This window comes from Python bivittatus, unplaced genomic scaffold (assembly GCF_059951505.1).
Source record: "Python bivittatus isolate LINGU-HERP-01145 unplaced genomic scaffold, Pbiv_v1 ctg000810_np1212, whole genome shotgun sequence".
In the NCBI taxonomy this organism is placed as follows: domain Eukaryota; kingdom Metazoa; phylum Chordata; class Lepidosauria; order Squamata; family Pythonidae; genus Python; species Python bivittatus.
Genome location: NW_028277111.1, coordinates 1,835,289 through 1,847,009, shown reverse-complemented (window position 1 = coordinate 1,847,009; position 11,721 = coordinate 1,835,289). Strand labels below are relative to the sequence as shown.

Sequence of the window (11,721 nt, the reverse complement as noted above, 5' to 3'; positions counted from 1 at the left end):
TTAAGAGTGTGGACTTCAACTCCCAGAATTCCCCAGCCAGCATGCTGGCTGGGGAATTCTGGGAGTTGAAGTCCACCCATCTTAAAGTTCCCAAGGTTGAGAAACACTGGCCTATCTCATACAACGGGCTGAGTTTATACAGTCAAATCTGCTTTAGATTCCCATTCGTTTTCTCCCTGACCATACGGAAGTGCTTTCCCACGGCTTTCTTCCCAGGGGCTTTTCGACTTCCCTAGTTCACCAGGTCGACTCTGCAAAGGTTTGGGGAATGCTAAAGTCGGCCAGATGCTGCAACCCGCTTTGATTTGCCGGCTGGGGGGGGGGGGCGGCGCGGGGGAAGACTATCCCCAGTCCCAACGTTGACAAGCGACACGTATCCTTTTCCAGTTACGCTCCCAGATCCGTACACGTATCGTCGCCAGTTCCCACGATGACAAGCGACACGCCGACGGGCCCATCGCGGTTCTAATCAAGTGGACGGCGTCTGAACATGCAAAGAGTCCTGTTCCAAAGCCGCCCCCCCCGCCGTTTCAAGGCAGCCGATTCTTGACGACACCGAAAGTTGGTCGAGCATTTTAAAAAAAAGAAATTGCATCCAGCCTTCGCCGTCCGGGAAGGCGCAGAGACGCCTCCGAAGAGCCCGCGCGGCGCTCCAAGGGGTTAACTCCAGAGAGGCAGGGAGTCCCGCGTCCTAGAAGGGCCGAGCAAAGCAGGGGCTGCGGGCTTTGCCTCGTGCCGCCCGAGGCTCCCTGCCGCCGGCCCGGGCGGAGCGGAAGGTCGCGGTGCCTGCGGGAGAAGTGAGTTGCGCAGCCCGGGCGAGCGGAGAGCGGCCGGCCGGCGGGCGGGCGCCTCGGCCCCTCCGGCGGGCCCCCGGCTGCGCGGAAAGCCCCTTTCCCGCTCCGGGGGCGGAGCCCTTTCCCCCGGCCAGGACGGACCTCGCGAGGCTGGAGCGGCTCCGGGGGGCGCCTGGTGGGGGAGAGCGGGGCAGGACCAGGAAGGCGGGCGCGGGGTCCCGGCCTGGGAGGGCGGCGCGCAAGGAGCGACGGAGGCGCCCGCTCGTTGGGCGACCCGCAGCCAAGCGCTTGGGTGTCCACGCGGCGGGGCGCTCAAGCGAGGTCGGCGCGCAGGTCACCTGGGCTGACCGTGGGAATCCCTTGTCGCGCTCGCCAAGAGAGTCTGCGTTTTCTCGGACCCCACTCCCAGCGATCCAGCATGTCTGCCTCTCCGTCCACCCTCAGCCGTGCCCAGCATAGGTGGCTTTTTAAATTTTATTTTAGTGTGAGATCTGCTTGGCTGCAGTGCCCAAAGTATGTGACTCTTTGCTTTGGATGGCCTGGGGTCAGCCTTTCCTTGAACCGAGATTGATGGGCTTTTTTTGCGGCCCGTGGTGCTCTTTGCAACCGTCTCCAAATCCGTAATTCAGAGGCATCTTCTTTCTCTTTCTCACTGGGTAAATTTCACAAGCCTCCACTCAGCTGGAAACAGTGTTCTAGGTCAGGGTTCCTCAACCTTGCCGATTTGATGTGTGGACTACAACTCCCAGAATTCCCCAGCCAGCATGGCTGGCTGGGGAATTCTGGGAGTTGAAGTCCACACATCTTCAAGTTGCCAAGGTTGTGGAACCCTGTTCTAGTCCAGTGTTTCTCAACCTTGGGAACTTTAAGATGGGTGGACTTCAACTCCCAGAATTCCTCAGTCAGCATGCACATCGGGACTGGCTGGGGAATTCTGGGAGTGGAAGTCCACCCAGCTTAAGGTTCCCAAGATTGAGAAACACTGTTCTAAGCTAAATGAGATGCATATGTGCAGGTCATCTGATGGAATGTGGCACTTGTATCTGGAAAGCAAACCCTGTTTCATCTTGTCTTCGCATATCAATTCAGCCTGGTATTAGGTGATGAGAAGCGGTGCCTTTGCAAAATTACAAATAAGCACATTGATTTTCATCGGGTCCACTCTTCCATTTGCATGCGCAACACCGAATTTCATGTTCGAAGGAAGGAGGAGGATGGGATTCTTTGAATAAATAGTATGGCTCTTTATGGACTCCCAAAATTCAATAATACAGCTTTATAATTTTGCCAGTGCATCAGAGGTCCAGAATGTTATTTTTAATCATTGTGGCAAACCGGTTTGGGACTCTCCTACTCGTGTCTTCCCAGGTGGTCCTTGATTCCTGGATGTTCTGCCCTGTGCTACCACCATCTTGGTGAAGGTCTCCAAGGATGAAAATGGAAGGAGAAGGGTCTCCAGGTTGCCCGCTGGGAGAGCCATCCAGACGCGTTGGAGAAATCCCTCAGGGGGTCATTGTCGATTGCAAGACCAAGTCCAGTGGGGGCTTGAGAGGACGAGGCAAATCTCTGGAGGGAAATACCGGAAGGCCCCGTGGGCAGGCCATCCTGCCTCAGGTGAAGGAGGAATCAGGAGAGAACGTGGCCCAGCACTGGGAAGTCCAGTGGCAGACTTTTCTGCGGACAGTGGAGTCCTCTCATTCAGGCTGGGGAGTCGCCCATTTTCCAGAGGACCCTTCCTTATGGGAAGACGCCAAGACCTTCCTGGGCTCCTTCGAGCAAGTGGCCGAGGCCTGTCGGTGGCCCAGGGAGGAGTGGGTGGCTCGGCTCTTGCCCGCACTCCGGGGAGAAGCCAAGCAGGCCTTTGATAAGTTAGAGGCTGGAGACCGAGAGGACTATGGGAAAGTGAAGACAGCCATCTTGCGGGGGGACGCTCTGAGCAGAGAGAAGATTCGCCAGCGCTTCCGGCAGTTTGGCTACTGGGAGGCCGACGGGCCGAGAGCTGTCTATGCCCGGCTGCAGGAACTCTGCCGCCAGTGGCTGAAGACCGAGAAGAACAGCAAAGAGCAGATCGTGGAGCTGCTGGTCTTGGAACAGTTTCTGGCCATCCTTCCCCCAGAAATGCAGACCTGGGTGTGTGAGTGTGGCATGGAAACCTGTGCTGAAGCGGTGGCCCTGGCGGAGGATTTCCTTTTGAGGCAGCGAGAGGCTCAGCGGAAGGAAAAGCAGGTGAGTTTGACCTGTTGGCTGCGTTCTTCCAAGAGACGTGGGCCCTGTGAGGAGACGCTCCTGCTTTCGAACAGGAGAACCATTCTGATTTTGCATTTTCTATTAATGCAGTCAGGAGCAGTGCGGGCAGCACAAGCTGAGCAGCGGTCTTTATGTATTGGTATATAAAAAACAGCCATTTAAAATCTTCAACTTTAAAGCCATCTTTTCATCAGCAACACAATAGTTAATCAAATACAGATTGAAAAATGCAGGTAGTCCTCATTTAGTGGCCACAATTGGGACTGGCAGCTTGGTCATTAAGCGAAGTGGTCGCTAAGTGAAACTACAGGTGTGCATGCAGTCTGACTTAAGCGTTCCTTTTCTTTACAGACCTGGGAAGGTCATCAATGCAAGGATTGGTTGTAAATTTTTTCATCACCATTGTAACTGCGTATGGTTGCTGAACAAGGCAGTCGCTAAATGAGGACTACCTGTAATGTGGGAGCCACCATTAATGAGGTTCTGACCCCAGGGCCTGCAAGTCTGTAACAAATGTGGACAACCTGTGGACCTCCAGATGTGTAGGATTACTTCTCCCATCATCCTTGATCTCTGACCAGAAAGTCTTGGCCTTTCCCACAGACATTGGGGTTAGGATGTTAGTATTGGGGCTCTGGTATGGGTGTATGTGATTAGTGGTTTTCTGGTTTTACTGAGCCTCGATGTAGTTTTATTTGATTTTGTTGGTTTAATGGAATTCTTTGTTTTTATCTTGTTCACCGCCCGGAGTGGGTTGGAGAGATGGGCAGGCATATAAATTGGATGGAGAGAGAGAGAGAGAGAGTCTGGGTGGCTGGATCTGGGTGATTGCAGCTGAAGTCCGACATCTGGAGGGCCCCAAATTCCTACCCTCACTGATGGGCCATAGAAAGCTGTGGCCCTCTCAGTGTCCCTGCGGTCATGTGATCATGATTTGGACACTTGGCAACCGGCACAATGGTTGCAGCATCCCATTGTCACATGATCGCCATTTGTGACCTTCCCTGGTGGCTTCCCACAAGCAAAGTCAATGGGGAAGCTGGAAGGAAATTGCAAGTCATGGTCACATGACATTGCACTCAACAACTGTGGGTGATTTGCTTAATGATCGCAGCCGGAACTGACAAACTGCCATTGTAAGTTGGGCGCAGTCATGTGATTTTTCACTTTACGACTGTCGCTTAGCAACAGAGTTGCCAGTTCCAATTGCGGTCGGTAAGTGAGGACTACTTGTATATATTAGGCCCTCCAACCCTCATACTGACCCCTCCCCTGTGCTGGAGTGGGGGACTCAGCAGTGCTTGAAGGCAAACAGGTGCTTCGGAGCAGATGTGAAAGACACATGCAGCCCCTTGTCTGCAACCCTTTAAAGCAGCTGTGTCTTCTCCTGGAGCTGCACAGCCTTCCTAGATAGATCTGTGAATTCAGCTTGTGTGGAATTTCGCTTGATCTTCCAAAGAATGTCCGTAAAAGCCTCTTTATGGTTCACCAAGCAACTCTATTCCAATTTCTTCCTTGGCTGAGTTCCAAGTACTGAGCAGAGAAAAGGGTCAGATTGTACTATTTAACCCCATCTGTGACTTGTTCCTTTTTGGATCTCATAGGGGGCCTTGGAGGAGGCCCAGGCTGTTTTCTCCTGGACTCCCCCAGGGCCTGGACAGGGACCCCTCTATGCTGAATCGAAGCAGGAAGGCAGCGATGGACATGCCACCTTGTTAGGTAAGGAGTGTGTGTTTGTATTCCAGGTCTTGGATCACGGAGGTTCCTTGCTGCACTGGAATCCCTCCTCTCCCGTAAGGGAGCTGGGGAACTCCTCTCTTCCTAAAAATCACCGGGCTCCTGGGAAAACTGAGAGAGAGTGGAGGAGAGGAATTCACATAGCTGCCTGTCCAAGATACTTTAATTTGAACCCTCAGTGGCCTCAGTGGCCCTGTTTTCCATGGCCACAGAAACTAGGACCAGCAATAATGGCCATAAGTTGGAGCTCCCTAGATCTCATTGAAATCTAAGGAAACATGTCCTGGCAGTAAGATCTGTACAAATCTTCTTACAGAGGCTGTGTTCTCCTTCTTCGGAGGATTTTAAGAAGAGGCTGAACAGCCACCTCTGGAGGATGGTTTAACTTGTTTTTCTGGACATGGCAGAAGGTTGGACAGATGATCCTGGTGGTCTCTTCCAACTCTACTATTCTATGATTCTGTGGTCCTAATTCGGGTTCTTGATATTCTCTATGAGCTGGTCCTTCTCTGGGTTCCTTGTGACACCTATTTAATTTTCACCCGGGATTCAGCATGGAGAAGGTAGAATGTTTGTAAACATTCCATGACCTCTTCATAAGCTCCACCCATCCCCAAGCAAACTTGCAGAAAGGCAACCTCTCATTTTGTTGAAAAAATATCTACAAGCTGAATTCTGATCCAGTATGTGCAACGGGCACCTTTTTGTTTCCTTCTGCACTTGGATATTTGGCAACTGCTACTGAGGCTGTCCCCAGTTTGGCCCTTTCCCGATGTGTGGGATTACAACCCCTATCCCCACCAGTAACACACAGCATAGGATAATGGGATTGTAGTCCAGCACATCTAGAAGGTGCCACCTTGGAAACATCTGTCTCACTGCCTGAGACTTTTGAAAGGAACCTATTTTTCTTTATTGTCCTCCTCCTTCCTCTTCCCCCACCCAGATTTTCATTCTCCAACCCCCAGGAGTAAACTTCCTTGGGACAGAATCTCAATATTTTTCCCCAGCTCGATGGTTTCCAATTGCTGAAGTTGCACAGGACCCCCAGCTTGAAAAATGGGAGAAACTCTTGCCTAGCGCTGAATACAGTGGAGAGCAGGGCCTCAGCCCCAAACCCACCTTTGAGGGGCAATAGGTGAAATTGTTTTTGATGAGGAAGTCCCTGAGACGCCAAGGAACCCACGAGTCCTCCAAGCAAACTGTTACAGAAATATTCAGTGAGAACTCAAAGGTCATCTAGTCTAGCTCTTTGGCAAGGTCAGTGGTCTGCTACTACAGGTTTCCTAAGACAGGGTTCCTCGACCTTGGCAACTTTAAGACGGGTGGACTTCAACTTCCAGAATTCCCCAGCCAAGGTTAAGAAACATTGCTCCAGGGGAAATGGGTGTGAGATTGATGTATTTTACCACTGATTTGGCATAGGTAACAAAGGGCTATAGCAGTGTTTCTCAACCCTGAGAACTTTAAGATAGGTGGCCTTCAACTCCCAGAATTCCCCAGGCACCCAAGTTCCCATGGTCGAGGAACCCTATCCTAAGAGATAGAATCGTGAACTGTATTTGTGTCCGTAGCTCATAGGTTTTACTTGATGGCCATTCTGAGCTTAGATTAATGGGACAGGTGAGGACCACAAATTCTTGTTCTTAAGGACTGGAATATTTGTCTATAATAGCGAGAAATGGAGAAATTAACCCATTTCTCTGTATTGCTTTTTTGCTACCTACTGCAGAAGGACCACCAATACCCCAGCGTGATGTCTTCTCCTGGCTGGAAGAGAAAAAAGAGACATTTTTTCAGAGTTCAGAAGAAGAAAAATCTGCAGGTGAACAGGCATCTTTGTTTAACAATTGTGATATCGGTGAGATGGGTTCCTCTCACATTAGATCAGATGCCCTTGAATACCAGTATGTAAAATCACAGATTTTATAACCTCTCCTAATTCGAAATCTCACAGTTATCCAAAAAGCCAAGTGGTGGGAGATTAAATGCAGACCAAAATAGGAAGTTAGAAAAATAATAAAACGGGGGGGGGGGGGGGGGACCACGGATTGTGCTAATCAGTCTGCAACCCTGTACTTTTTTGTCACCTTTACCTGGGCTTGGAGTTAAGCAGGGTCAGACTTAGCACTTGGATGGGGGACCACCAGGAAATTATAGGGTTGTTGATTAGATTAGAAATTTTAAAAAATAATTTTGGATGTGTGCATGAAGTCCCCAGGAATCAAAAAGAGACTTTGCCTACAAAGATTGTCTCCTTAGAAATAAAAATAGAAGGGTCTTGGTGAATTGAATATTTCTGATTTAACATATAGTATTCCATGTTGTCACAGAATAACATTCAAGATGTTGTTGTTGTTGTTGCTATTTTTATCTCACTTTTCTATCTATCTGTTTATCGGTGGTGAACATACCTAATACAGGTAGTCCTCAAGTTATGACCGTTTGTTCAGTGACCATTTGAAGTTTTGGCGGTGCTGAACAAATGGTAGTTACACCCAGTCCCTGCAATTACAGCAGTTATAGTGCCCCCATAGTCACATGATCAAAATTCGGGCATTTGGCAGCCCACCTGCACTTACGACCACAGGGGCACTCCAACTCCCCCACCCGCCTATCTCCCCCCCATCTCTGCCCTTTTCGCCACCCTGCACTTGCTGGCCCTGCCACCCCCAGCTCACCTTCACTGTCTTCTTCCTGCCACTGCCGACAAGGCACGCCCTGCCTGGCCCTTCACGAGGCAGCTGCTGGCCGTGCCAGGCCTTCTTCCCAAGCCTGCACCTGTCCCTTGTCCAAATTGGGCGCAGCCTTCTTGCAAGGTTTTGGAGGGCTTCTGAGGCTTCAGGCAGGGGTGGCAGGGTGAGCAGAACGCAGGGCGGCAAGGTCAGCAGAGGTGGCAGAGTGCAGGGCGGCCAAAAGGGCAGAGATGGAGGGAAGATAGGTGAGTGGGGGAAGTTGAAGAGAAGACAGTCCCTTACCTTATTGAGGCTCAAGACTGGCAGGGACCAAGCCTGGAATGGCCTGGATTGGGGTGGGTCCTTGGTTAATGACTGGTGAAATCTGCTTAACGACAGTAACAGTGAGTGCCAGGATTTCCGTCACTAAGCAGTGTGGTCATGTGATGTGCTTTATGACCACATTGCTTAGCAATGGAGATTCTGATCCCAATTGCCATAGTAATTCAAGGACTACTGGTACTTCTGCCTCCTATTTTCCCCACAACAACCCTGTGAGGTGGATTGAGTTGAGAGAGAGGGACTGGTCACCCAGATGGTTTTCATGCCTCAGGCAGGACTAGGACAGTCTCCTGCTTTCTAGTCCAGCACCTTCACCACTACACCAAACTGTTCTGCTTTAGGAAGTAAAGGAGCATGAAACATACATGTAGTCCTTGGTTAACTATGGTAATTGGGACCGGAATTTCCATCGCTAAGTGGTCGTAAAGTATGACATCACATGACCAGATTGCTTAGCAATAGCAGTCCTGGCACTCCCTGTTGCCGTCATTAAGTGAGGATCATGGGTCATTAAGTGAGTCCCAGGTGGCTCACCAGCAGGCAGGTATGGCATGGTATGCTGTGTGACTGTGGCAGGGTTGGGGGTGCCTATTGCCAGGAGGGGAAGAGTGCGAACGACTTACTGGAGTGACTTGTGACCTTCCCTGTTGGCTTCCCCATTGACTTTGCTTGTGGGAAAGGAAGGTCACAAATGGCGACCAGGTGACCTGGGATGCTGCAACTGTTGTAAGTGCGAGCCGGTTGCCAAGCACCCAGATTGCAGTCATGTGACTGTGGGGGTGCTTTAAGTCTCCTTTTTCAGCATCATCTTAACTTCGGTCACTGAATGAATGGTTGGTAAGCGAGGACTACCTGTACTGTTGCTCCCTCATTTTCATTATAGGGCCACTAAGGTAGGTGGCATGGTTGTCCATTGGGAGTGCTACTTACCACCCAAATTACAGAACAGTTGGCTAAAGATGTGGTTCTTAAATTGTTTAAACAACAGACTACAAAAAGATTGCTTAGTAGTTCTCTGTGAGAAATATTTTGCCAAATTACATTTTAAAAATCATCCTGTTGGCCAATTTTTCTGTAGGTTAGCTAGCAAATAGCACTCAACCAGACCACCATCCTAGCCACTTTAGTGGTCATATGACAAAAAAATAAGAGTACAAAGTTTCAATCTGTTTCAAGGTCCCATTGCTATTTGTGGTGAAACTTTCTAAACAAGCTCTGAACACCTCATTGTATCTTGCGTACGGAACAAATTCCGAAACAAGTGTTGTGTTCACAGTATGCAAAAGAGCTATGCTGAGCTTTCATACACTCTCTCTGGCCAAAAGATGGGAATGCTAGTTGTCCTCCCTACTGGGGAAAAGCAGTGCATATATTATATTGAGGAGCAAAAAAACAGTTGATTTTCTGACACGCAGGCCTATCTATGCCATGCATGGTATTTCATTTGGTGTCTCTCACTGTTCCAGAAGACGTCTCAAAGAAGGAGGATGGGGGTGAAATGCACAAACAGTTAGAAGGAGCCAGATGCAAAGCCCTGAGAGAAATCACCTGGAATCCAGATGACCCACAGATGCAGGAGGGTGATCAAGCAGGAGAAAAGGATAAATCGGTGTCAGGGCAGGCTGCTGATTTGGATGAAGTTCCAGTGCCTCAGGAAAAGCAGCGGAAGAAGCGGAAAAACAGGTGCCTCGTTGGCATCCCAGAGGAGAGACCAAGTAAAAACTCGACCTTTGGGAAGGGGGTCGCCCTCCATCAAAGACTCCACAGCCGCGAGCTGCCCCATAAATGCTTGGACTGTGGCAAGAGCTTCAGTCACAAAGCGAACCTGACGTCCCACCAGAGGGTCCACCGGTTGGAGAAACTCTACGACTGCTCCAATTGTGGCAAGAGTTTCCTTCGTAAATCCATCTTGGATATGCACCTGAGGATGCACACAGGACAGAAACCATTTAGCTGTTCCGACTGCGGCTTAAGCTTAAGTGCCCATTCGAGCCTCATTAGGCATCAGCGGATCCACACTAGGGAGAAACCTTACAAATGCTCTGAGTGTGAGAAGAGTTTCAGTCAGAACTCGGACCTGATCCGGCATCAGCGACTTCACACGGGGGTGAAACCGTATCAGTGTCCTGAATGCGGGAAGAGCTTCAGCAGGGGCGACTGCCTCGCTACTCATCAGAAAATCCACATGGGGAAAGATCAAGGTGGAAATCAGACAGTGGCAAAAACTTTTGTGATAAATCAAGTCCTGTTCAGCACCTGAGAATTTGCACGGGGGACAAGCCGCAAGTGGTGCTTACAAAACGAGAAGTGACACCCCATCTTTTTCAGAATAAAAGCGACATGATTTTTCAGGAGCGTGTTGGGGGGCCAAGTTCCTAAATTGGCAGGACTGGGACAGAACCTGAATTTGGAATAATTTAAATTTGAATGCAGTCCTTTTTCTCTCATCAGAGAATCCCCCAAGTGAGAAATCACAAGAGCGAACTTTTCTAGAGACAGTGAGTAAGTGTAACTCACACCTCTGCATCTTAATAAAGCTGTATAAATGCTCAGATGGTAATAAAAGCCTTTTCAGATAAATTTTTCACCGTGGTCGTCATAGCCACCAATGCCTATGTATTAGAAGGGTGGGCTGGAAACGTTTATGTAAAAAGAAGAAAGGATAAAAATAGTGAGAAGGAAGACAAATGTTTAGAAACCTTCTGTTATTTTCCCCCAGTCAGTTAAATTATAAAAACAGGAGTGGTTTTGTTTCTTTGTTGGGGGAAGAAGAGGAAAGCAAGCAAGTTCAGACTTCCACTTGCTTGTGAATTACGTATATGATTTTATAAAGGCAATTATGATGATCTAAAGCAGATTTATCTTGTGCTTCACCCAAAAAGCCTCCCAGGACGGCTTAGGTAAAATCAGTAAAACCTACAGGCTAACAATCTTAAACGGTATAACATAAAACAAAACCAAAAAAAAGGAAAAAAAAAACGGGACAGAAAAAAAAAGTCATCTTGAGTACCCATTTCTGATGTTTAGTTGTTTCAGTCAGAACTGAATGGACTGGAATGGACTGGAATATGTTGTTGGATCACCATAAAAAGCAGTCTATTTGCAACATTTTATTGTCACCTCATTTCTTATTTTTTTGTAATAAGTTAGGGGGTGCATCAGGAGACAGCGGACGCTCCTTTGCTGGAGACGTTTCAACACGCCAGACAGCATCTGTTGAGGATGCTGTAATGGTGGATTCCTCTACAGGACAGGGGGTTGACTAGGTGATCTCCAAAATCCCTTCCGATTCATAGTATTTTATGATTCTTCATCAGGAAGAATTTGCTGATGGGAAGAGGCAAAGACTCTTTTTTGCTGGAGGCATTTAAACAAAGGCTGCGATGCTATAGTGGTGGACTCTTGCACTGAACAGAGGGTTGAACTCGATCTTCCAGGTCTCTTTAAATTCTTCTGGTATATGAGTTTATAAATAGCAAAATAAAATAAAATAAAACAGGATGCAGGGAAAGCAGATTTCTGATAGAAAATTTATGGTGGGATGGAGGAGAATGCTCTGTCCCTCTATTTTCTTTGGATTCTGGCTCTTCCCATCTCCCGTTCATGGGTGTGACTAGTAGCCCAATTTGCTGGAGAGGAAATAGTTGCCGCAGAATGGCACGTGGCAAGTTTCCTCATCCTTACTTGGATTGATGCGTGTTGCATACATGTTGGAGTTAAGCAGGTTGTCCCACTTCCTAGCCCAGATGGAAGATCAGCTTTGTGAAATGCTCCCCAATGTTTCAAATGCCTCGCAAGTAGAAAGTTAGCCCAGCAAGGAGTGCACTGAATATTTAATTTTAATGAGCAAGCTTTTTTTTTCCCCAAAAAAACTTGTGAGGAGTATAAGGGAGGCCCTGAAAAATGAAATCCCAGGGCTTTAACTT

At 48.7% G+C, this 11,721-nt stretch overlaps 1 protein-coding gene across 1 annotated transcript; it reads left to right on the top strand.

The window, feature by feature from the left end:
- Positions 1–336: 336 nt before the first annotated feature.
- On the top strand, positions 337–10,908 carry LOC103053482 (uncharacterized). Its single transcript, XM_088129594.1, has 5 exons — positions 337–797; positions 2,163–3,020; positions 4,646–4,760; positions 6,511–6,603; positions 9,265–10,908. The coding sequence occupies exons 2-5, from the start codon at positions 2,226–2,228 to the stop codon at positions 10,053–10,055; spliced, it is 1,794 nt and encodes a 597-aa protein (XP_087985720.1). The 5' UTR covers positions 337–797; positions 2,163–2,225; the 3' UTR covers positions 10,056–10,908.
- Positions 10,909–11,721: the final 813 nt, after the last annotated feature.